Source organism: Dasypus novemcinctus, chromosome 19 (genome assembly GCF_030445035.2).
Source record: "Dasypus novemcinctus isolate mDasNov1 chromosome 19, mDasNov1.1.hap2, whole genome shotgun sequence".
Classification (NCBI taxonomy): Eukaryota; Metazoa; Chordata; class Mammalia; order Cingulata; family Dasypodidae; genus Dasypus; species Dasypus novemcinctus.
The window spans coordinates 19,687,951-19,714,315 of record NC_080691.1 but is presented as its reverse complement, the minus strand read 5'-3'; the positions used below and the strand labels follow the sequence as shown (position 1 = coordinate 19,714,315).

The 26,365-nt window shown below is 49.4% G+C and overlaps 1 protein-coding gene across 12 annotated transcripts in view; it reads right to left on the bottom strand.

Moving 5' to 3' along the window:
- The window catches only part of CAMKK2 (calcium/calmodulin dependent protein kinase kinase 2), a 54,380-nt gene that overhangs the window by 10,514 nt on the left and 17,501 nt on the right, over nucleotides 1–26,365 (bottom strand). For all 12 annotated transcript variants that reach the window (XM_058281350.2, XM_071209786.1, XM_058281354.2 and 9 more), the window contains 11 exons: nucleotides 23,521–23,568; nucleotides 22,791–22,844; nucleotides 22,034–22,085; nucleotides 19,543–19,676; nucleotides 16,374–16,410; nucleotides 11,733–11,754; nucleotides 11,511–11,599; nucleotides 10,265–10,464; nucleotides 9,664–9,717; nucleotides 967–1,040; nucleotides 797–884 (listed from right to left, as the gene is read on the bottom strand). In XM_058281350.2, the coding sequence (XP_058137333.1) occupies nucleotides 797–884; nucleotides 967–1,040; nucleotides 9,664–9,717; nucleotides 10,265–10,464; nucleotides 11,511–11,599; nucleotides 11,733–11,754; nucleotides 16,374–16,410; nucleotides 19,543–19,676; nucleotides 22,034–22,085; nucleotides 22,791–22,844; nucleotides 23,521–23,568 (852 nt within the window). The remainder of the gene's footprint in view (nucleotides 1–796; nucleotides 885–966; nucleotides 1,041–9,663; nucleotides 9,718–10,264; nucleotides 10,465–11,510; nucleotides 11,600–11,732; nucleotides 11,755–16,373; nucleotides 16,411–19,542; nucleotides 19,677–22,033; nucleotides 22,086–22,790; nucleotides 22,845–23,520; nucleotides 23,569–26,365) is intronic.

Genomic DNA, 26,365 nt, shown 5'->3' with positions numbered 1-26,365 from the left:
TCCTCCCCCGGGCCTGATCAGACTCGACTAGAGCTGGCGACACCCTCCCCATCTCAGGGGGAACCAGCTGGAAGGAGGCCACAGGGGAGGACCTGGGGGGCCCCTACCCGGGGTCTCAGTCCTTACTCCCTGACCTTTTGTGCTGCCCCCTCTTAAGACACCTTCAAGTGCTAAGTGGCTGGGTGCCCGGGCAGGTCCGAAGTGAACCCTTGGATTTCCCAAAGCATTCGGTGTGCACATGTGCCCTGGGAATAGGGGTGTCCCCTAACCATGCTGTGTGTGCATGGGGCTTCAAAGGAAAGGGGTGTCAAGTTGTTCCCTGAAGTCCCCCCCCCCCCCGCACTTGCTCAGAGTATGTAAAAGGCGTATCTGGGCCAAGTGCCTGGCACCTAGGAGTGGAGCAGACTCTGGGCCAGGGGGCAGTGGAAGCATCAGCCCAAACCCACCTGCCACAGCCCACGCCCACCTGCCACAGCCCACGCCCACCTGCCACAGCTCAAGCCCACCAGGCACAGCCAACGCCCACCAGGCACAGCCCAAATCCAGCAGCCACAGCCCAAGCTCACCAGCCACAGCCCAAGTCCACCAGCAGGCACTAGGCCTGAGGGGACCATAGACCCCCTTCCCCTACCTCAGCGGACACAGCCCACGCCCTCGCCCACCCGGCCAGCTTCAGATCGCTGGGGTGGTGCCCGCTGGAGAGAGGGCCGGGCGGGGCCGGGCGGGGCTGGGCCACGCAGTTCCCCCCGAGCAGCCCGCAGGCGTGGCACACAGCCCCAGGCGGCGGCGCTGATACCTTGATTTCCGGCACCAGGATCCTTGACTCGGGGTTCTTGTCCAACATGCGGGTGATCAGGTCCTTCAAGTCCTCAGCTACATCAGGCCTGGAGGCGGGGTCACAGGGGTGAGGCACGGGACCTCGGGGAAGAGAGGGGGGTGGGGGTGGGGTGGACGGGCGACACTCACTGGTCCGGGAACTCCAGGGCCTGACTCTTGATCTTACTGTGTAGACACATGATCCGCTCGTCCATGAACGGGCACTGCGAAGAGGCCAGAGAGAGCAGGGCTCAAGGGCTGCGCATCCCCGTCGGTAGCCACCCGGGGCTGGTGCTGCTCCGCCCTCCAGCAGAGAAATAAATCGCCCTGGCCCAGTGCTGGGAGGGAGCAACTCCTGTCCTCCAAGTTCTAGAAGGCCAGAATGTCAGCGGCCACAGCCCTTCCCAAGCACCCTGTAGCCTTCCCCAGTTGCCTGGCCTCAGTTTACCTATTTATGCAAAAGCAAGCACCCTTCTCACTCGCCTGACAGGTAATAATTCCAAAAATATAAAAGTCGTGGCAGTGGTAGCTGAGCTGTGCCAGGATAACCTTTCATGTGCTGTTTTCTCTGCCTGGAATGTCCTTCCTGCCACCCCTGCCTGGCTGGCTCCCCCTTCCTTCAGATCGCTGCCCAAAGCTGGCCTCCTCAGGGAGTCACTTCAGGGCACAAGTCCCTGATGCTAAACTGCAGGTTTGCATATTTTACACATTGTTGTGGTTCAACTCCTCCAGTCCCAAGAGGGGAGGGATTTGTGTCTGTCTTGCTGTTGACTCCTGGTGCCTGGAAAAACTGGCACAAAGTAGGAGCGCCACAAATATCTGCTGAATTAACAAGTACTTCAAATATTTCTATCAATCCTTTCGGAAATCATAAGAGATAATAATTATTATTCTGATTTTATAGAAGAGAAAAGAGAAGCTCAGAAATGTGAAGTGTCCTGGGCAAAGGAGAAAGCAGAGATGTCAAAGCTGGGATAGATAAGGCCCAGATGAGGCCAGCTCCACAGAACTGTTCTTTCCACCTCCTCCTAGGTGACAAATCGATACTGTCCCCAAGCAGAGGGCCTGTCACCAGGAGCTGTTATGTGTGATGGAAAAATAAAACTTTACTACTGGTGTACCGTGTTCATCGCAGCATTATTCGCAATAGCCCAAAGGTGGAAAACAACCCCTATGTCCATCAACAGATAAATGAATAAACAAAAAAGCATATTCATTCAATGGACTATTCTTTGGCCATAAAAAGGAATAAAATTCTGATACATGCTTCGACATGGATAAACCTTGAAAACATGCTAAGTGAAATAAGCCAGATATAGAAGAAAAAATATTGTATGTTTCCACTTACATGAACTATCTAGAATAAGCAAATTCAACAGAGACAGAAGGTAGATTATAGGTCACCAGAGGCTTGAGGTGAGACAGGGAGAAAAGGAGTTATTGATAATGGGTACAGTGTTTTTGTTTGGGATGATGACAAAGTTCTGAAAATAGATAGTGATGATGGTTACACAACATTGTGAATGAACTAAATGACACTGAATGGTATACTTAAAAAGGTAAATTTTATGTTATTTATTTTTACCACAATTTAAAAAAAAAAGAACCTTTACATGGGGCATTCGGAGGGCTGGAAAAAGGTTGCAGAAAGTTACCAGGTCCTCTCCTAGCGAAGAGAAATCATTTAATTAAAAGCAGAGTGAATTCCTCCAACAATCAGACAATATAGACAAAATGGACAAATTCCTATAATAGAAGCACATGAACAACCCACACTGACCCTAGAAGAAATAAAAGAACTCAACAAACCAATCATGAATAAAGAGATTGAAACGGTCATCAAAAACCTCCCGAAAATGAAAAGCCCAGGACCAAAAGGCTTCACAGGTGAATTCTACCAATCACTCAAAGGAGATTTAATATTGAACAGCAGAGAACGCTACCAAACCCATTCTATGAAACCAGCAGCACCCTAATACCAAAACCAGATAAAGATACTATGAAAAAAGAAAATTACAGACCAATTTCTCTAATGAATATAGACACAAAAATCCTTAACAAAGTACTTGTAAATCAAATCCAACAGCACATTAAAAAGAACTATAGGGAAGTGGACTTGGCCCAGTGGATAGTGTCCATCTACCACATGGGAGGTCCGCGGTTCAAACCCCGGGCCTCCTTGGCCCGTGTGGAGCGGGCCCATGCGCAGTGCTGATACACACAGGGAGTGAGTGCCCTGCCACACAGGGGTGTCCCCCATGTAGGGAAGCCCCACACGCAAGGAGTGCGAACTGTAAGGAGAGCCGCAGAGCGCGAAAGAAAGTTCAGCCTGCCCAACAATGGCACCGCACACACGGAGAGCTAACACACAAGATGATGCAACAAAAAGAAACACAGATTCCTGTGCCGCTGACAACAACAGAAGCGGACAAAGAAGAGCACGCAGCAAATGGACAGAGAGAGCAGACAATGGGGGGGGTTGGGGGGGGAAGGGGAGAGAAATTTTTTTAAATTAAAAAAATAAATCTTTAAAAAAAATAAAAATAAAAAGAATTATACATCATGATCGAGTGGGTTTTATGCCAGGTATGCAAGGGTGGTTCAACATAAGAAAATCAATCAGTGTAATACAGCACATTAATGAATTGAGGTAGGAAAAAATCACACAATCATCTTGATTAACATAGAAAAGGCATTTGAGAAAATCCCGTATCCTTTCTTGATTAAAAAACACTCCAAAAGATAGGAAAAGAAGGAAACTTTCTCAACATGGTAAACTGCATACATAAAAAAACCCAGAGCTAACATTGTACCCAATGATGAAATACCGAAAGCTTTTCCGCTGAGATCAGGAACAAAACAGGGATGCCCAGTGTTACCACTGTTATTCAGTATGGTGCTAGTACCTAAATAAAAGTCATCCAAATTGGGAAAGAGAAAGTAAAACTTTTGCTGCTCACTAATGACATGCTCCTATACCTAGAAAATACCAAAAAATCCACAAAAAAGCTACTAGAGCTAATAAATTAGTTGAGCAAAATGGCAAGATACAAGATTAATATGCAAAAATCAGTAGTGTTTCTATACATTACTGATGAGCAATCTGAGGAGGAAGTCAGGAAAAAATTCCATTTACAATAGCAACTAAAAAAATATTTAGGAATAAACTTAACCAAGGACATAAAGGACCTATAGTCAGAAAACTACAAAACGTTGTTAAAAAAAACTAAAGAAGACCTAAATAAATGGAAGCGCATTCCATGTTCACAGATTAGAAGACTAAATATCACTAAGATGTCAATTCTACCTAAACTGATTTATAGATTCAATGCTATCCCAATAAAACTTCCAATGGTCTTTTTTGCAGAAACAGAAAAGCCAATTATCAAATTTATTTGGAAAGGTTAAAAGGCCCCGAATAGCCAAAAATATCTTTAAAAAGGAGAATGAAGTTAGAAAACTCTCACTTCCTGACTTTAAAGCATATTACTTAGCCACATTGGTAAAAATAGCATGGTACTAGCATAAAGATAGACATGTTGATCAATGGAATCAAATTGAGAGTTTAGAAATAGAATCTCACATTTATGGTCAAGTGGTTTTTGATAAGGCTGTCAAGCCACCTGGCTGGGCCAAAACAGTCTATTCAATAAATGGTGCTGGGAGAACTGGATATCCATATCCGAAGGAAAGAAGACACTTATCTCATACCTTATACAAAAATTAACTCAAAATGGATCAAAGACCTAAATATAAAAGCCAGAACCATAAAACTCCTAGAAGAAAATGTAGGGAAACATCTTCAAGATCTTGTGGTAGGTGGCAGTTTCTTAAACCTTATACCCAAAGAGTGAGCAACAGAAGAAAAAATGGATAAATGGGACCTCCTCAAAACTGAACACTTTTGTGCTTCAAAAGACTTTCTGAAAAGGTGAAAAGGCAGTCTACTCAATGGGATAAAAGTTTCAGAAACCATGTATCTGACAAGGGTTTGATTTCCATGTTGTATAAAGAGATCACAAAACTCACCAATAAAAAGAAAAGCAGGGGAGTGCATGTGGCTCAAGCAGTTGAGCGCCTGCTTCCCACATGGGAGGTCCCGGGTTCGGTTCCCGGTGCCTCCTAAAGACAAACAAACAAACAAACAAGAGGCAAACAAACGAAAAAAACCAACTCAGAGGAGCTAGCATGGCTCAGTGGAGCTTCCTGGGCTTAATAACCAAGACTGGTACCTAAAAAAAGAAAGAAAGAAAAAAAAGGACAAGCAACCCAATTAAACAGACATTTTTCCAAAGAGGAAATATAAATGGCCAAAAAGCACATGAAAAAATGTTCAACATCATTAGTTATTAGGGAAATGCAGCTCAAAACTACAAGATACTATTTTCACACCTTACAGAATGACCATTATCAAAAAAAAAGAAAACTACAAGTACTAGAGAAGCTATGGAGAAATGGGAACAATCACTGCTGGTGGGAAAGTAAAATGGTGCAATCTCTGTGGAGACAGTTTGGTGGTTCCTCAGGAAGCTAAGTACAGACTGCCACTTGATCTGGCAATCCCTCTACTAGGAATATATTCAGAAGAACTGAAAGCAAGGGCACACTGATGTTCATAGTGATGTTACTCACAATTGCCAAAAGACAGAAACAACCCAAGTGTCCATCAACTGAGGAATGGATAAACAAATGTGGTATATACATAGGATGGAATATTGTTCAGCTGTAAGAAGAAATGAAGTTGTGATGCATATGATAACATGGATGAACTTTGATGACATTATGTTGAGTAAAATAAGCCAGACACAAAAGGAAAAATATTGTTCTACCAATTGTATCGCTAATGTTGTTTCACTAATATGAACTAAATACGATGAGTAAACTCATGGTATTAAGATCTAGAGTATAGATTACTAAGAAGTACAATGAAGGTTGAAAAGGAGGAGCTGATGCTTAACATATGCAAAATATTTAATAAGGTTGATTGTAAAGGTGTGGAAATGGGTGGAGTAGATAGAAATACATTATGGTGAGTATAAATAAAATGTTGCTGACTTATAAATGTGATTGTGGCTGAAAAGGGTAGTCTAGGGGCATAAATGGTAATTAAAAGAAAGCTAGAGGATAAACTATGGGCTGTATAACATAGTGAACTCAGTGGTGCATAAGGATTGGGGTTAATAGAACAAATACAAGAAAGTTCTATGAACTGAAACAAATGTATGTCACTATTATAAGATTAAGAATATGGTAGGGAAGCAGATGTGGCTCAACTGATAGAGGACCTGGGTTCGATCCCTGGAGCCTCCTGATGAAAAAGAAGAAGAGAAAGCGTGCTCACATGAGTGCCCGTGTGGTGAGCCAGTGCCCTGCACAAGTGAGTCACGCAGCAAGATGATGACACATCAAAAGAGAGACAAGGGGAGAGTCAAGGCAAAGCAGAACTGAAACCAGGAATTGAGGTGGTGCCATTGACAGGGAACCTCTCTTCCCATCAGAGCTCTCCAGGACTGAATCCCGGTGAAACCTAGAGGAGAAAAAATGAGAAGACAGCACAGACAGCAAAAACAGCAGGGCAGGAGGAGGGGAAAGGGGGGAAAATAAATAAATAAATAAATCTTTTAAAAAAAGAATATGGTGCTACATAGGAAAATACAACTGTATGTAAATTATGGACTATAGTTACTGGTAGTACTTTAATATTCTCACATCGATGACAAAGAAAGTACTCTATCAATGCTAAGGGTCAATAGGGGGCTGCAGGGAGATGATTTTTCCTTTTGGAGTGATGAAAGTGTTTTAGAAATGACAGCACAACTCTGTGATGAAACTGAGAGCCACTGAGGGTACACTTTGGATGGAATGAACAAGGCAGGGGACTGTATAACCCAGTGAAACCCATGGTGAATGATGGACCGGTTAACAGTACAAATATGAGAATGTTCTCTCATGAACTAAAACAAATGTACAATACTAATACATAGTGTTAATAATAGGCTGGTTTATGGGAAGCAGATGTGGCTCAAGTGATAGAGCTTCCACCTACCATATGGGAGGACCTGAGTTTGATCCCTGGGGCCTCCTGGTGAAAAAGAAGAGAAAGCACGCCCGCGTGGTGAGCCAAGTGCCCACACGAGTGTCCAAACAGTAAGCCAGTGCCCCACGCAAGTGAGTTATGCAGCAAGATGATGAGGCAACAAAAGAGAGACAAGGGGAGAGTCAAGGTGAAGCACCAACAGAAACCAGGAACTGAGGTGGTGCAATTGAAAGGGAACCTCTCTCCACATCAGAGGTCTCCAGGATTGAATCCTGGTGAATCCTAGAGGAGAAAAATGAGAAGAGAAGACAACACAGACAGCAAAAACAGCATGGGAACATAACCATCCCAGGGTCCACAGGATGGAGGAATAGAGTATGGATTAGAGTGGACTTACTGGTATTCTGCCGGGGAACTACTGTGATTAATAAGGGAAGAAATTGTAGTAGTGATGTGGAGAGGGTGGCCACAGTGGCTGCTGATGGTGGGGAGATGGAAAAAGAGATATGGTGTGGGGGCATTTTCAGGACTTGGAGTTGCCTAGGCGGTGCTGCAGGGATGGATGCTGGACGTTGTGTGTCCTGTCGTGGCCCAGCGGGCGGACTGGGGGAGAGTGTGGACTACAGTGTGGACCGCTGTCCATGTGCTGCAGCAGTGCTCCAGAACGTATTCATTAGGAGCAGTGGATGTGCTGTGATGATGGAAGAAGTCGTTGATGCAATGTGGGAGGGATGGGGTAGGGGGTATATGGGGACCTCATATTTTTTTAATGTAACATTTAAAAGAAAATAAAGAAGAAAACAAAAACAAAGAACAAAAACAAAACAAAGCAAAAACAACAGCAGGGCAGGAGAAGCAGAGGGGGGATGTCAATAAATTAAGTAAATCTTTTAGAAATAATAATAGGGTGGCTTATGGAAAAAATACACTACACTGAAGCTAGACTACAGGCAGTAATATTTTGATGGTGTTTTCATCATTTGTCACAAAAGTTCCACAACCATACAAGGAGCTGGTAGTGGGGTGATGTATGGAGTCCTGTATGTTATGCCTGATTGAGTTGTAAGCTCACAACTTTTCTAATTAAAAAAATACAATAATTTTAAAAACATTATGCTAAGTGATAGACACTAGAGACAAAGTACTACATATTGTGTGATTCCTAAATATAAAAATATCTATGGCAACAGAAAGAGATTAGTGGTTATAATGTAGGGCTGGGCTGGAGACTCAAGAGATATGGGGCTTTTCTTTTTGGAGTAATGAAAATGTTCTAATATTGCCTGTGGTGATAAATACACAATTCTGTGATTATACTAACAGCCACATTACACTGTGGAAGGACTATATGGTATGTGAATATATCTCAATAAAACTGCTAAAGAAAAAAAGCACAGTGAATTGATAAGGGGGTTTGGGTTGCACAGCTGTAACCATTTGAGAGAATTCATTGACTTGTACAATTATTTGTGTATTCCATTATATAAATTTTAAATCAAAAGTAGAAATGGGAAACGGACTTTGGCCCAGTGGTTAGGGCGTCCGTCTACCATATGGGAGGTCCGCGGTTCAAACCCCGGCCTCCTTGACCCGTGTGGAGCTGGCCATGCGCAGTGCTGATGCGCGCAAGGAGTGCCGTGCCACGCAAGGGTGTCCCCCGCGTGGGGGAGCCCCACGCGCAAGGAGTGCGCCCGTGAGGAGAGCCACCCAGCGTGAAAAGAAAGAGCAGCCTGCCCAGGAATGGCGCCGCCCACACTTCCCGTGCCGCTGACGACAACAGAAGTGGACAAAGAAACAAGACGCAGCAAATAGACACCAAGAACAGACAACCAGGGGAGGGGGGGGAATTAAATAAATAAATAAATCTTTAAAAAAAAAAAAATTGGTTTAAAAAAAAAAAAAAAAAAGTAGAAACAAAAAACAAAGAACTACAAACAAATGTTGAACTCCAGGGAATGATATGCACTCTGAAGCATCTGGAAGGAAGGGCAGGGATGTCGGAAACTTACTCTGAAATGCGTAAAAATAAGCTGGACTGATGGAGAGAAGAATGGATAAATGGACAGATGTGATGAAGCAAGTATAGGAAAACGTTAGTGGGAGAATTTAGGTGGAAACATGGGTGTTTACAATCTTTCAATTTTGCTGTTTGACTGAAGTGTCTAATCAAATCTTGGGGGAGGGGGAAGCAAAGTGCTTTTATCACTCCTTTCCTTCTGCCTGGGACCCGTTTCCTAAGCTTTCTTCAATGTAAAAGGGAAAACCTTTTACATTTTACTGCTCGTGCAACGAACTGAATTTTAAAGTCAAACATGAAAGCCCCTAAATATCAATGATATCAAAACAACAACAACGAAACAACAAGAAAAGCAAAGCAGCACTCCCTAAATCAGTAAAAAGCCAGAATGACTGTGACTGCCGTTCCAATTCTATCCCCCTGACAACAGCTTCCAGGAATGCTCTCTCAAGAAGAACAAAGACACAATATCAGGCTCGGAAGGAAAGAATGCAGCTCTTGATTAGTGATGTCTGTCTTGGGCTCAGCAGTGGGAAGAAGTGCCACTGTTACTAAATTCATCAACTATTTACAAACTCCAAAGCTTCTGTCAATCCTTCTGTTTAGGCCATTTTTTTTCCTACAGTTCTACACATTTGGTAAGGCATCCTTTTCCATATTCTGATCTAGCTGCAGAAATGATGATGTAACTTGAATAAGTACTGTCTCCCCACAAAGGTGGCTATTGGCAGCCAGCTCTAATTCAGGGGTCCACCCGCCAGCACCCAGAAGACAGAACACCCTGCCCTGTTACCTGGCCAAAGACAAAGCAATACAGCGTCACACCCATGGCCCACACATCCAAAGCCTGTAAGAAAAAAAAGAGCTTAATGTGAGAGAGGAAAGAAGACAGTGAACGGCCTCTACTGCTCTGCCCGTGTAACATCCAATCCTCCAGGATTTTTCTTCTTGACTCTCAGTCCAAGAGTTAGGGTGCAGCTGACCTGACCTGATCCTGACTTCTGGAGTGGGCACATGACCCAGGCCTGGCCAGTCAGAGCCGATCCTGGGATTTTGGTGGCAATGATTCTGAAAGAAGAATGCTCTTTCTACTGAGGCTGGTAACCTGAAAGAAAGTAGCCTTCGGCTGCTGGTGGCTGACCTACCTGCTGGGGAAATCAACAGGAACCCAGGGCTACGAGAGGGAGAGAGGCTGATTCCTGTCTGAGTCCCTGTATCCAGCCAAGCCTGAAGCCTGCCACATCCCACTTCTCAGTTAAGTGAGCCGATGGAGCCACCACTTAAGCCATCTGAGTTGGAGTTCTGCCACTTTCAATTGGGAAGACTCTCACCCAGGCCAAACCTGGCATCTTAGGAGGGCCCAAGCCCCACTCCCGCCCCACCTGCCTGGATACCTTCCCAGAGAAGATCTTCCGGGTCTCTGAGAGTGACTCAGGCGCCATGAAGGCGGGCGTGCCCACAGTGTTGGAGAGGAGGGCGTCACTGCCCTTGAACTCGTTGCTCACGCCGAAGTCGGCGATCTTGATGTGCCCGTCTTCTCCCACAAGGAGGTTGGAAGGCTTGATGTCCCGGTGGATGATCTTCTGGTAGTGTACTGGGCGTGGGGGAGAGAAAAGGCAGGACACCCACGTCAGGGTCTCCCCGTGGCCCACACAGACACACAAGCCTGGAGCACCTCTGGGGCTGTGTCACCGGCAGCCTCAGGCCCTTCCCAGCCTTCCCCTCCCCCAGCCAGCTGGGCACCCACCTCCTCTAACAGAAATGGGAAAAAGGGTGACTTCAAGGAAGTTTCTTGCCTGTCCTCCAAAAGAGGAGATAGACTGCAAACAGCAATTAGTCTGCTAATTAGTCTGCTGTCATCCAAGTCACAAGAGCCTGGCACCCAGCTAGGCACCTCAAGACTTATGACTGGCAAATATACCTCCATTTACCAATGGCCAACAGGTAACCTGCTCACCAAACCACAGCAGGCTGACCTGAAATGTCAATGCAGAGCAGAACTGGGGGCTGCGTAGCTGTTCCTGCCTGGTGTGAGCCAACGGCAGAGGACAGTCCTGTGGTCTGCAAGGCCCAGCCACCCTTTCTCTGCTGCTGATGATGACAATGACACAGTGACAACAGCAGCAGCGGCTCCCTTTACTGAGTGCCAGTCCAGGGCCCCACCTTGTGCATCACATTTAACCCATTTAGACCTCACAGCAATTCCACGGGATAGGCAGGGGAAAGGGTCAAAATGTTTAATGACCCAAAATAGGGAGGGCACCTGCCAATCAGAACTACTGAGGTGGACTGGCCAATTTTAGTTCTGCAGGAAATTCTTTACCTCCACTTAACAGATGAGGAAACTGAAGTTCAAGGAGGTTCACTGGACCCCAACACGGGATTGTTGGGGGGAGTAAGAGATGATGTAGGTAAAGCCCCTCGTGCCTGTAGAAAGTGCTGGATAAACGGTCACTGTTGCTATGGCTACCATGGATTGTGTATGGCAGGAAGAAGGGTTTCTGCTCGCCAGGGGCATGACCCTAGATGGTGCCTGCAGCTGCCTGTCACTCTGCCTCTCAGACAATTCTGTTCCTGCCCACCCACCACCTGGGAATGCCAGCCACGGCAGGCGAGCATCCTCCCGCAGGGTCTGCTTACAGTACTCGATGCCCTTGATCAGGTCCTGGAAGTAGAATCGGGCCTGGTCTTCAGAGAGCGGTTTGAGGGTGGGCACTTCCATCACAGGCCTGAGGTGGACATGCACGTGAAAATCAGAGACCCCCAGCCCTGGTCCCCTCCCCAGCAAGCCCAGGGATGCCCCGCTTGGCTCTGAGGCCCAACAGGTGCCGGGCCTCACGCCGCCAGAAGTGGGACACTCACCCTTGGTTGACCAGCTCGAACACTGCAAGGGAAGAGAGGGGGAAACTGTTACAGGGGGAAACTCGAGATCTCTCCTTCTCCCCATCCTCCCCACTGCCCACCTGCCTCCAGAAACACCCGGAAGCACAGGAACTAATATTTGGGGCTTGGGAGAGAAAAAGTCCATGGAGCCAAAGCTGCCCACAGGTCTTGCCTGGCTGAGTTCCCAGCCTGACTTTCCGTCCAGTCCTTGAAATGGCCAAGGGCCCTTTGGTAGAATGGGTGGGAACAGCTGGGGACGCCTTCTCCTTCCACTCAGACCTTGGGGGTGCCAGACTCTGCGTCTGATGCTAAATAGTGTCCTCCGATCCTCCCCAGATCCTGAGTCACCTTATGCCAAAGGTGACTACGATATTTATTTACTTAGGCCCAAAGAAACAGTGACGGATTCTGACCCTAGGAAAGTCTCCATCCAAGAAACGGAAAGAACAGGTTTCCACCACCTCTTCCGTAGTCTCCAAACCACGAGGCCGTGCTAGACCGTGAACCAAGCACCGGTGGATAGCAGGGTTCCTCCTTGACTCTCTGTGCTCAGCTGCCCTCTGACCTTTCCCCGTGACTCTCAAACCAAAACCAAGACTGGGAGCTAGAGGATTTCCTCACTACTTCAAAGGTCAACCCATCCCAGTCCCCTTAACCAGACACTCTCTGACTCACGCCAACGCCTATCACCACACCAGCTTCTTCTCAGCCACACGTTTACGGGAAACCCCTACCACCACCACCTCCGCTGCCACCAAGTCTTAGAAGATGTGATTATTTTAATTTTGTTCTGCTGAGACAAACCTAACTGGAATATAAAGCTGTACTTTGGAAAGTGAAAAAATTAGCACATCGGATTTCAAACTCCATCAGAGAATGACTTTAGAGTTGTCTGTTGTTTGGTAATCATCTACCCTCACTGAAGTGAGTGTGTGGTAGAAACCACAGGGTTGTTTCAAAGTTCTCTGATGGAAAATAAATAAATAAGTTTTCTGATGGGGAGTAAGTAAAGCTCAGTGGTTGAGTGCCTGCTTCCCATGTATGAGGTCCCAGGTTCAATCCCCGGTACCTCCTAAAAACATTTTTAAAAAAAATAAAAACAAAGTTCTCTGAAGGCTGATGTGGCCCCTTGGGCAGAAAGAAGGGTTTTAAGGGTTCTGACCAAAAAATTCACCCATCAGTTGAGCAAAGAGGCAGACTGGTCATTGCTTCAGGCTCTGAGGTACTGAAGGTAAGGCCGCGATAGACAACCGAGGCTGCCACAAACACCCGAGTGCTGGCCCCTCAGCCCTGGCACCGCCCGCCTAGATTCCTTAAGCCTTAATTTCTGAGAGCTGCTTCGTGGATTTGAAGCAGGCTAGAAAGATAGGGGATCGACAGACAGATCTGGACCCCGGCAAGAAGTCCCCATGTCATTTGGTCCCCCAAGATGACTGCTAGAAGACCCCCATGAGATTCTGCCATTCAAAATGAGATTTCCTCTGGAAGCAGGAGAAGCCCCCAGTATTCTCCAGGGGCCTTACTATTGAGCCCTCCTGGGGGACTGATGGGTGGGGTAATCAAAACAGCAAACAGCTGGGACTCTTCCTGTGCCCTGAGCAAAGGGGCTGAATAAATAACGGCCTAAAAAGCAAGCGCAAAGGCCTCTTGCTCTCTTTTTGCTCTCTTGCCTTGGCCCTGTCCAGGTGCCTGTTCCTGCCCTCTGTGTCCTGCTCTCGCCGTTTTCCCCACTATGATGGGCATGCAAGTAGAGCCTGGGCGTTTATCATCTATGACGGGATTTGTAGTTCTGCAAATTGGCCCACTCTATCACTCTTCAGCCCCTTCCTCTCTACCTGGGACCCCTGCTCTGTTATTTTCTCCCATATCTCTTCCCTCCCTACCTTGATAAATTACTGGCCTAACTAACCCAACACGCTCTTGAAATTCATTTCTTTCTTTTTTTTTTTTTTAAAGATTTATTTATTTAATTCCCCCCCTCCCCCAGTTATCTGTTCTCTGTGTCTGTTTGCTACGTCTTGTTTCTTTGTCCGCTTCTGTTGTCTCTTTGTCCGCTTCTGCTGTCGTCAGTGCCACGGGAAGTGTGTGCGGCACCATTCCTGGGCAGGCTGCACTTTCTTTCAGGCTGGGCGGCTCTCCTTACAGGGTGCACTCCTTGCGCGTGGGGCTCCCTTACGCGGGGGACACCCCTGCATGGCATGGCACTCCTTGCGCGCATCAGCACTGCGCATGGGCCAGCTCCACACAGGTCAAGGAGGCCCGGGGTTTGAACCGCCGACCTCCCATGTGGTAGACGGACGCCCTAACCACTGGGCCAAGTCCGTTTCCCACTGAAATTATTTCTGTAGCACAGTCAAGAACCTAGACAAAATCCGGTTACAGATTTGTGCTCTTTCCTACCACCCACCCAAGCACCATAAATTAGTCCCCATGAGGGAAGCTGGCCTGTCTATTTTCAGTCAAGAACAGTTCAACCAGTCTAAAGGCTGGGAGGAAATTTTTTTCACCTTCTACCTTTTTAGAGTCAGGCTTGCTGTTGCAGGGCCCCTCCTGACACCTAGTTCCCTGGTTCCCACTTGTCCTCCTCACACCTGAGCTGTGGCTGGAGCGGAAAATATAGCCATGTCTGGATTTCCAAAACTACCAGAGTCACATACCAAAAATTAGCATGGCTCTTTTCAACGCTATTGCTTCAAGGAGTTAAAAATGTCTGTCTGTGAAGTTGCCTGGCTTCAAAACAGTTTGGGAAACTGCTCTTTGGGTTTGGCTTGAACCATATTCTTTTTATAAGCATGTCCTTCCTCAGGCAGAGCTGTAAAAAGCAGTTCTTCACAGGGCTGTAAAATGCCCTTGGCTGGGAGCAGATGTGGCTCAAGCGGTTGAGCTTCTGCTCCCCACATGCGAGCTTCCGGGTTGAATCCCCGGTACCTCCTAAAAACAAAAACAAAACAAACAACAAACACATGAAAACACCAACTCAGGGGAGCCAATGTGGCTCAGTGGTTGAATGCCGGCTTCCAATACATGAGGTCCCAGTTTGATCTCCAGTACCTCCGAAAAACAAACGAAAAACCAACTCGGGGAGGCCAATGTGGCTCAAGCGGTTGAGTGCCTGCTTCCCACACAGGAGGTCCCAGGTTCGATCCCCAGTACCTCCTAAAAACAAAAAACAAAAAAACCAACTCAGGGGAGCCAATGCGGCTCAGTGGTTGAGTGCCAGCTTCCCACATATGAGGTCCCGAGTTTAACACCCAGCCCTGGTAACTTTAAAAAAAAAAAAAAAGCCCTTGGCCAATGGGCCTCTGTCTTGGCAACGTCATCACAAGTGGCACTTCCTGAGCCATGCACCCCTTTCCCACGCCATCCCTGGCTCCCATCTCCACAGTTTCCTTGGGCCCAGGCTTTGTCTGCCTGTCCTCCTAGTGTCCAAGTGCCTGGGGGCAGGAGTCCTGAGCATTGTCCACCATAAGCCTAGGAGTTGCCCTGACAAGACTGTAAAACTACAGGATGAACAGAACCTCCTCAGAAACAGCCCCAAACCCACAACTTCTCTAATAAAGAAAAGAAGGAAACAACAGCCCAAAGCCTTCCGGGTCAAGCCACAGGCCCCAGCGAGTGAGCTCCCCTACGGATGCCGTTCTGGGTCAAAAACAATCTCTGACGTTTTGTGATTTCTGCTGTGTCCCTCCAAACTCCCCTCGCGTGCCTACCACGTTGATCACCTGGTGTATCTATACACCACTTAAACTATTGTTTATATGAAGTTTAAATCGACTCGTTTTTAAAACGTTGAAAGGGACATGCTTCCGGATGCCAGTGCCCACCCCTCGCCCCCTGGCTCTCCTCCCTGCTGTCCCCTGTGCCCGCTGGGGCCGTGCAGGCTCATCTCATCGTCCACCCACATCAAACATCATCAGGACGTGCGTCCCGTGGGCCAGGTCCCGTGGGTCCCGCAGAGGCCCTGCCCTGCCCCCCGCGCCCGGGGCTGCCTGAGGGCTGACGCCCTCCGCTCTGCTCGTGAACGAGGAGACTGCCGGAGTCCTGTCCTTCCCATAGGCGGTGCCCCCATGATGGCCCAACCCCCCGCGCCCTCCACGCGCTGCTCAGTGGGACTTCCATCCTCAAGCCCAGGGTGAAGCTGGAGAAGGCCAGGCAGGACCCCGCGGCTAGGGCCTCCGGCGGGAGCGCGGCCGCGCAGCCCTCCATCCTGGACTTCCGGCCTCGGAGCTGTGAGAACCCACCCCTGCGGCGGTAAGCCCCCCGCGGTGGCACTCGGCCAGGGCAGCCCCAGGACACACACGAAGGCACGGACTGTCCCCACCAGCTCAGCTTCCTAGGCGCAGAGCGCGGGCTCCCTGGCTCCCCACGGCATCCTCCAGGCCCAGAATGGTGCCCGGCAAGTAGCAGGGGCTCACTCAATATTTGCAAAAGAATGAATAAGCGGTCGAGGCAAAGGAAGTTCCAGCAAGAACTGCCCTCTGCGTCCTGCTTCCCACCAGGGGCCGTGGGCTTCCGTGGGGCTTGCGGGGGAGCCCGGCGGGACCAGGCGGGGGGGGGGGGGACCCCAGGGCTTTGGCAGGCGCAGCTGGGCAAGGGGGCAGCAAGAAGGGGCGCGCTTACCCATGTACAGATGGTCCTCGTTGGGGTCGTCTAGGACCTGCTTGCGCAGACGCGTCGAGCGGCCGGACACAGCAGGAGCGAGGAGGAGAGAGAAGGTGTGAGCGCGGGCGGCAGCCTCCACGCCTGCGTCCGCGCACGCGCGTGCACTTCCCACTCTGCCCTTCCAAGTTAGGAGGGGCTAGAGGAAAATACCTGTAGTTTACGATCCCTAAGGCCATCGGCCAAAGACACCCCTCCTGGCCCCGACCCTCAAGGATCCAAAACCCCCAGAAAGGTGACAAGTGGGAGGGCACATGTTCCTCGCAGGGAGATGTCAGCTTGAGTGAGAACCCTGTTTCCCAGCCTGGTCCTTAGGGAGAAAACTCAGATCCTCCCTGGGGTGCCCTCTCCAGCTCCTGGTGAGCAGCAAGAGTCTCCTCTGCGGCTCCCTCACGGAGCTCCCTGTCTCTCCTGCCTTCCTGCTTCGTTATTATTTCCACCTTTCTCCTTCTCTCCAAAGGACAGGACCAGGTCACGTCCACAATACGGGCTCAGAAAGGGTCTGCTGAAGGAACACCCCAGTTTTGTCAAATGGGGTGGCCAGGTGCAGCGAGGCAGGGGAGGGGGCCTGCTGGGACCCCGACGCTCAGGAGCCGCTCGCTAAGCAAGTGACCTTGAGCTTGCTCTCAGCCGGCGCCTCCATTAGTGTGTGGGGACAGCCCGCAGGCATCCTCGCTCTCCTCTGGAAAGAGGCCAACACAGGTGCCTTGGCTAGTGGTGCTTCCCACCGCTCCCCGCAGAGCTCGCGCCTTCCACCCCCAAGATCCAGCCGGACAGCAGGCCCCAGGAGGCCAAGGACAGCCAGGCTGGAGCCCTGAGCCCTGCCCACCAGGGGTGTCAGAGCCAGGGGTTGTCCCGGCAGAGCTCTGTACCTGGTGGGTCCCCGGCAGCCCTAACCTACCCACGGCAGGTGTCACTCCCCACCAGAGGCCTCCAGCCCTCTGCACATGCTGTTCCTTTCCCCGGAATGTCCTTCCCCTTCTCCCCATCCAGGGAACTTCCAGGCCCACCTCAAAGGCGACTTTGTGAGACGCCCCCCAACCCCCGGCTGGGTGGGCTGCTGCCCTGCAGTGCTGACCTCCTGGGAAGCACTGCCCCCTCGCTGCCCACAAGTCCCTGCCCCCTGCCAAAGGTTCCCCAAGCCTGGTCAGGGGACCCTGAGGGCCGCGAGACCCCTCCAGGAAGTCACAAGGTCAAACCTATTTCCACTCTCACGCTAAGTCAAGTATCTGCTGCTGTCACTCTCACTCTCTCCCGGTGGTTTTTCAGACACTACACGATGAGATCGTAAGTTAAATGCAGAAGCTGTTAGGAGAATCCAGTTATCTTCTATCAAGCCAAATATTTTTAAATTACAAAAATGGAAAACTACAGTACTCTTCCCCCTCAATTTTTTGTTTTGGAAAATATATTTTTTCATGAAAACATGTGACTTGTGTTAATGTTTAATAGGCTTGTTGTTTTTAAATGAACTAAGTATATTTGAAATTTTTAATATGGTAAATCTCAATAGTGAGTGGACAAGATATTAATAAATATAACCCACATAAACAAAAGCACTTTGGGGTCTATGAAATTTTTAAGAGTGTAAAGGGGTCTTGACTGCTGATCTAGAGCAGGGGCCTCCAGCCGAATCTGCCCCTAGTTCTCATGGAAAAGCATCTCTGGAAGGCATCTGTAGACCTCTCTGGCTGCTACAATGGCAGAGCTGAGTGGCTGCGGGCAGCAACCCCTGGTCTAGAGCAAAGGGTCTCAAACTCCAGCCTGAGCGGGCATCACCGGGGGTGCCACAGGCCTCCACTGGAGCCCCAGAAGCTGCATTTGTGACAGATTCCCAGGCGATACTGACGCGGTCCTGGGGTGCCTGTGGAGCACTGCCCTGCCCGGCGCACCCCTGGGTGGTGCTGCGCACGGCAGAAGCCCCGCTCCGGAAGGGCTGACCACAGGCCCCACTTCTTAGGGGAGCCCCTGGGAGCAAGTCCCGGCTCCCCCTCCTATTAACTGCAAGGCCTCGGTGCTCCGTCCTCTTTTATCTGTAAAAGGGGGACAATTAAAAGTCCCTCTATCATAAGCGTGTTGGGAGGGTTCAATGAAATAGAGTACAGTCTCAGGAGAGCACCTGGCCCGTGCTGGTGTTTGGCGAACCCAAGGTGATGGTGCCACACCAGCCCAGCCTGGTCCACCCTTTATTTGCAGATCTCAGGGGACAGGGTAGGGAAACCCCAGCTCTGGGGCTGAGGTTTGGAAACAAGTCTGGGTTCAGCCCAGGCACTGCAAAGCATCTGGCCTTCAACGCCCGGGACCGCCCTCTGTGAGGCTCAGCAGACGCAAGGACCATGTGTCAGCCCGTCCACCCTCCTAGCCCCGCCAGGTCAGGGCCATTACACCATTTTACAGAGGAGACAGAGTCCAAGAGGCAAATGGCAGCTTGGTCACATGCTTGGGCGAAGGTCCCACACATGGGAGAGGCCAGCCGTCCATCCCAGGGCCACTCCGGTAGCTGGCCCTGAACCAGCGCACCACACACGTGGCCGAGTTTGGTGGGAACATCCTGTTGAGAGGCGCAACTGGCATCAGGCGCTCGGTTCAGTTCCAATTACTGTCCACTGCTTCTCTCCCTACAGGTCAGCCTTTATCTGTTCAGTGCGCTGGAATATTCCCAGCCCCTAGAGTTACGCGTCACACATGATAGGACCTGGTAAATATCACTTGAATGAATGAAAAAAATAGCAGCCCTTCCAGCCCACCGTGGCGCAGCATTTGGATTCAGCAGGGAAACCCGCTGCAGCCGAGCGCTTCTCCGCCTGTGCCACATGTCAGCGCTATCGCAGGTCTGAATGAGCCTTCTCCTGGGGTTCCTCTCTCTGTTTAACAGACGCACATACGTGCAGTGGAAAGAGAACTGGCTCCAGAGATAGAAATGGGTGAGGGTCAAGCCACAGCGCCCCTGAGCCCCAATTTCTCCAACTGTAAAATGGGGGGATGAACAGTCTTGGGGAGAGGGTGAGGAGTACACGGGCAGGCACGCCTTGGCTGTCCCGGGAAACCAGGGGTGTGACATATAGGTGAGAAGAGGGACTGGAGCATCGGCAGCCCCTCCCTCTCTGCCCCCTCCCCCGGGCCCCCTCACCTCCACCAGCTTCACCACGTTGGGGTGGTCCAGCTTCTTGAGGATGGCGATTTCCTGGTACACCTGCTCGATGGGGCCCCTGGGCTGGACGCAGCCCCCCTGGGCCGGCCGGGCGCCTCGGGGCGGGGGGCGACCTGGAGGAGACACCAATGGCCCCAGAGTCAGGGACCAAGAGCTGTGCCAGCCGAGGGTGGCTGTGGTGGGACAGCCGAGGGTGAGGGCGTCGGGCTGGAGGAGCTGAGGCTCCCAGGGCTCCCACCAGCTGCCCGGCCTTCCTGTCAGTCCCTCCTTCCACCACCAGCCCCCCGTCCGGGGGTCAGGAGTTCATCCGGGGTGGGGGAGCTCGGCAACCTCAACGTCCCAGGTGAGGCAGTCACTTCTCCCTGGGGCTCAGTTTCTCACTCCAAAAAATGGACAAGGACATGAGCCCTCATCTCCTCAGCACACGGGACTAGCAGAGAAGTAAAAGGAAGTCAGGGACAGGAAAGGAAGCTGGAGTCAAGGAGAGGAGAGCAGACTACACCCAGCACGACGTCCTTGTAACGATTCAAGGCCAAGGTCAAACGCTAGGTATCCTGGCTTCACAAACAGAACCGAGAGCCCACATCATCGGCTTTTGAAAAGTAAAGGCAAGAGTGCAGTGTCAGAAGCAGCACACAGCCGGAGAGAGGAAGCATCCAAGGTTAAGGAGAGGGAGGCACAGCCTCGTCCTGAGTTAGGGTTGGAGACGCAGGCCGCACCTGCTGGAACGAGGAGGAAAGTGACAAGAGTGGCTCCTAACATTCCAATAGCAGCAGTAAAGAAGCTAAACACAGGAAGCGGATGCAGCTCAACTGATAAGAGTTTCTGCCCACCATATGGGAGGATCTGGGTTCGATCCCTGGGGCCTCCTGGTGAAAAAGAAGAAGAGAAAGCATGACCGCATGGCAAGCAAGTGCCTGTGTGGTGAGCCAGTGCCCGCGCGAGTGTCGGTGCGAGTATCCATGTGTTAAGCCAGTGCACAAGTGAAGTCATGCAGCAAGATGATGACACATCAAAAGAGAGACAAGAGAAGAGTCAAGGTGAAGCACAGCAGAAACCAGGAACTGCAGTAGCGCAGCTGACAGGGAACCTCTCTCTCCATCAGAGGTCTCCAGGATCGAATCCCAGGTAATCCTAGAGGAGAGAAAAGGGGAAGAGAAGACAAAACAGACAGCAAAAACAGCAGAGTGGGAGGACGGGAAGAGGGGGGAGGAGAACATGCTTTAAAAAAAAAAAAAAAAAAAACTAAACACAATGTTTGACCAGGTTGGTGGGAAAGGGAGGTAGAGAGGTCTAAGCAAGTGAGAGCCTCATCTCTCACTGGAAGTCAGAAGCAGATGTCAAAAATGGCCAATTCAAGAAATAGTGACACAAGGTTCTTGTTTGGCTCAGGGTTCTGATCAGCAAGAGGAAGTGGGGGGCCTGGCATGAGGACGCGGTCTGCTTTCTCCCTGTCTCCTTTCCTTTTTCAACCCAAGTGCTCATGGCCCGGCACTGCTGGCGGCAGCTCGCGTTCCAGCAGCCTCTCCTGCGCTGCCTCAAGAAGGTCAGCCAGGCAAGACAGCGAAGACCAATTCCTCAAAAGAGCTCGGGTGAGGGCTGCCTGGGGGGAGGGGGGGGCACCGAGGAACCCTGGCTCTCTGTGAAAAGCCCTCCTGTTCCATGGGATTTCCTTTTGTTTTTTTTTGAGATGTAACTCAAATACCATAAAATTCACCATTTTACAATGTATAATTTAATGGTGTTTAGTTCATTCACAAATTCGTGGGACCATCACCACTATCTAACCCCAGAACGCCTTCCTTGCGTCTTCCTTGCCCATCAGCATCACTCTTCATTCCTCCCCATCCTCCCCCTGGCTGGGGCAACCACATCTACTTTCCATCTCCACGGATGTGCCTCTTCTGGACACTTCATGTAATGGGGTCATATAACAGGTGACCTTTTGTCTTCAAGGTTCATCCATGACCTCACGTGGAGGGGAACTTCATTCCTTTTTACAGCTAAGTAATAGTCCACAGACTGGCTAGGCCACATTTGGTTTGTCCCCGCGCCAGCCGAGGGACACGTTTGTGTCCACTTCTGCTGCTGTGAACGACGGGCACGGGTTTTGCCATGGACACAGGTGTTCAGTTCTCTCAGGTGGATATTTAGGAGAAAAATTGCCGGGAATCGTGGTAACTGGTTAACTTTTTTGAAGAACTGCCAAACTGTTCTCCTCTCTTTGGGTTTTAACCTTGATACGTGTATGACTTAAGTAAATATTTTAAAATAAAAATGAACTAAGAACCTCACGTGAGGCCCAGCGTTCAGGGGAAGCCCTGGGTGTCCACCCAGACCTCTCTCCTCTCAGCCACCCGGAGGCAGGGCCCACAGGCGGCACCATTTGTCGGGCTCGGCCCTGCCTTCCCCGGGCCCCTGCACCCAGAAACCAAGGTCCTTGCCCACCAGCCTTGCCCACCAGACTCACGTGGAAAGCCCGCCTGCCGGATGAGCTTCTTTTTGGACAGCACCTTCATCGCCTGTGGGAGAGAAGACCCGGCACCCAGGTCAGGCAGTGAGGAAGGCGGCGGGTGGTTTTCCCACCACTCTGGGGCCTGGCCACATTCTCCCTACTTTGGCAACCTTGGATCAGTGTAATGATCAACCTGCCACTGAGTTGCGTGGAGGCTGGACTCCCGGGGACTTGGGACCCACTGCCAGCCACCGACTCAAGACACGCGTGAGCTGGAGTGAGGGGGATAACTCTTCTACAAGTGGGGAAACTGAGGTTCCAAGGTCACATCACTTGTGCATATTTGGCACGTGGGAGAGCCAAGATTTGAACTCACAGGAGACTGACTCTAAAGCCTTAGCTACAAGGGGGCAATTTGTTGTACCTACCTCATGGTGCTCAGTGCTATGAAATGCACATAGAAATGGGAGCCCAGAGTAAGCGACTAAGAGATGCTTGCAGAATGTGTAACTCTTCCTAGGCCAACAACTTCACCTCTTCACCTCCCTGTTTCCCCATCTGTAAAATGGGAACATTGCTTCCTTTTTTTTTTAAGCAGGTACCAGGGATTGAACCAGGACCTCGAACATGTGAAACAGGCACTCAACCCTTTCTAATGCATAAAATGACCTAAGAATGAAATGAGACAGCTATGTAGACTATCACAAGCCAAAGGCTAGAAAGGAGACATTTTCTCTGGAGAAGGATAGGGAGTTGGGGAGTGGATACTCACATAATACGTATTGTCATTCTCATTGTAGGCCAACTTGACCACGCCATAGGAGCCCTGGATAAAGGGAGATGCTCGTGACATACTATTCAGAAGTTAGGATCTGCAAAATGAGGACCCTAATACCGAAGTTGCACACTGGCAGCCCATTAGCCAAATCTGCCCAGCAACTGTGTTTTGTTGCACTCACAGAGTTTTTACCAAGCTTCAATTCATCACCAACATTTAAAAGTAGAAAGATTTCATATAAAAATCCAGGGTCTCAGCTTCTTTTTAAAAACCAGAAGGAAGCCCTCGTTTGCATATGTTAAAAATTTGCCACAGACCTCACAACTCCCTACTGTCTTACCCCTAGCCTGCTTTGCCCATTTATATTACTCGCTTGGTTTCTATTGGCATGTGAGTTTGTGACCCATGCACTGATAAAGACCACTGGCTGAAACCAAAGCAAAATAGACACGAGAATACCTTAGGGAAAAAAAAAAACAATACTGATGTGGTAGAATGCAATGTCACCATGGCAACATGGGATTTCCCTAGAAGCTTTCAGCTTCTGCAAAAACTCATTTAAGATGAAAACAAAACTCTGGACCATTAATGACAAAGCCCTCTCCCCCCAACTTGGCTGGCCCCCAAGGACTCCTCCCCTGCCTCTGCCAGGTTCCCGCGACAGTGTTTATCTGAGATGTCCCCAGTGGATGCAGAAAACCAGTCTGGCTCCTGGGATATTTACCTTCCCAATTTCATCCTTGAGCGTGTACTGATTCAACTGCACACAGTCCTGGAGAGGAGGGAGAGACACAAGGAAAGTGAGCTGTAGGTTTGCGTCTAGATAAATTCTTCACAAACTACACACACCCATGTAACCAAATCAAGAACCAGATCATTCCCAGCCCCCAAAAGCCCCATCGAGGCAACTCCCAGTCACCGCCCCTCCCAGGGCAACCGGTACCCTGGAATTTGCTTGTTTTTGTACTTTATAAGAACACAATCATAAAGCATGTATCTTCTAGCACGGATTTTTAAAGGTTGCTCCCACTTTTAAAAAGTTAATTTTAAATTAAACAAGTAAACCATAACTACACTCCCCTGTTAAAAATTTCAAGTGTTTCACGAGGAGAATCTTGGGGTAGGCAAAGATTTCTTAGATAATATACAAATGATACAAATTTTTTTTTCCTTAATTGGATGAAATAAAAACTTAAAACTTTTGCCCTTCTAGTTACCATTAAGAAAACAAAAGGCAAGCCACAGACTAGGAGAAACTATGTGCAGCACATTTATCAGACAAAGGACTGGTACCCATAATGCACAAAGAAATCTTACACTCAATAATAGGAAAGACAAACAACCCAATTGAAAAATGGACAAAAAACCTAAACTGACATCTGCCTCACAAAAGAAGATACACAAATAACCAATAAGCACATGAAAAAAAATGCCTAACCCCTTGTTAGTCATCTGGAAAATGCAAATTAAAAATCATAGCCATTAGACTGCCTAAAATCAAAAAGGCTGACCATACCAAGTGTTAGCAAGAACACAGAGCAAATGGAACTCTCATACATTGCGGCTGAGAACTAAAATGGTGCAGGCTTTGGAAAAGTTTGGCAGTTTTTTAAAATGTTGAACATACATGTACCATATGATGCAGCCTTTCCACTCACAGGTACTTACCCAAGAAAAATGAAAATTATGTCCACGTAAAGAATTGTATACAAATGTTCCTAACAGCTTTATCTATAATAGTAAAAAAAACTGGAAACAACTCAAATGTCCATCAAAGGGTGAATGGATAAACAAAATGTGGCATAGCCATATAACGAGATACTTTCCAGCCACAAAAAGGAACAAACTATTAATACCTGCAACAACACAGGAACATCTCAAAATCGTTAAGAAATCACGAAAGAGAGCTAAGCTAAGAAACCGTACACACTAAAGGATTCTTTTTCTGCAAAATTCTAGAACTCACAAACTAATCTATGATAGAAAGCAAGCCAGTAGAACCTTCTCTATGTAAATGCACACATACATGCACCTGCCGAAAAGACAGCGTTTTGTGATGGGGTTTGGGAGGCTTAAGTGGTGTCACACTATATCACTTCTCAACTTGCTGTTCTCTGTCACTGGTGGACAGCTCCTTGTCCCAACGCACAGATCCGGGAGCCCTTAGAGTGGCTGCGTGGCGCTCCCCAGCTGACGGAGCGCGCCCCCTGCTGGCTGTTTCCAGGGTTTCTCTCAAGTGTGGCTTTCACTCCCCAGGCCTGAGGGATGGGGCAGGTAGAGGCCGGGCTGGGCGAGCTGCCTAAGGGGGCTTGCTGCCTCCTAATCCAGCCGCCGCGCGCCGCTGGCCCTCTCGTCTTAGAGCCCGCTTGGACCCGTCATTCCTGAGCTTCTCACTGCTCCCAGGATCCAGTTCTGACTCCGCCGCCTGACCTTCAAGGCCCGCCAGAGCTCTGTCCTTGGCAGAGTCACCTACTCACCCACCCAGTATCAGTCCCCTCCCTCCTCCTTATAAACAGAACTTGGATTTTGTGGGTGCCAATGTCTCAGGCTGGAGAACAACATTTCCCATCGTTCCCTGCAGCTAAGGGTGGCCACATGACTATGTTCTGGCCAGTGGGAGGTAGGCAGAAGTTCCTGGGGACAGCTTCCAGGAAAAAGAACTGACTCAGGAGGCAGGTGCTTTTGCCCTTCTCTGTTACTCATTCTTCCTGCCTGGAAATGCTGACGTGAAGGTGAGAGATACTGCAGCTACCTTGAGACCATGAGGCTTTTAGGACAAATGTAACATCATGAACCACCAAACCCAGAAGATCCAGCTCCAGTCTTACTTTACATGATAAGGAGGCCCCACCGTGGTAAAGCCATGGTTGTCGGGGGTCTCTTTTTCTCTCAGTTGACTCAATTCTCACTAATATAAACCCAAACTATCCCTCCAGCCTCATCTCCATGCTGCCCCCCATTATGGACCCCACAGTCCAGCCAAATGAACCACTCATCGCTCTGGGCCTTTGCACGTGCTGTGCACCCTACCTGGAGTGAACTCTGCACACTCATCTCCAAGTATTAAAGTTCTGCCAAGTCTCCAAACCGTAGTTAAATAGCAGCCGCTTTAGAAAGCTATTCATGATCTCCAGTCTCCCCCCAATTTACCTAATTCCTTCAACATATGTTTTTAGGCTCCTATTTTGCTCCAGGCACCAGGTGCCAGGGACACGCAGTGAAGAAGAATGTTCTACTGGAGCTTACAGTGTAGAAGGAGGCGAGAGGAAATAAGGAAGTGAACAAACACGCGAGGTAACCAGACAGTGCTGAGGGCCACGACAGAGGATAGCGAGGGCCCGCGAGCTGCTTTAGCGATGGTGTTCCAAGAGCCCTTTCTGAAGAGGTGACTTTTGAGTCGAGACTTGGGCAGCACATGGACACAGCCTTGCAAAGACTGTGGGTTGGCGGGGAGAGGGGGGCTCCACGCCAGGGTAGAGGCCCTGCGGTGGGTATGGGCTTGGGTCTCTGGGGAACAAAGGAAAGGCCGATTGGCTGGAGCGCGGTGACAGCAGGAGAGGGGCAGGTGG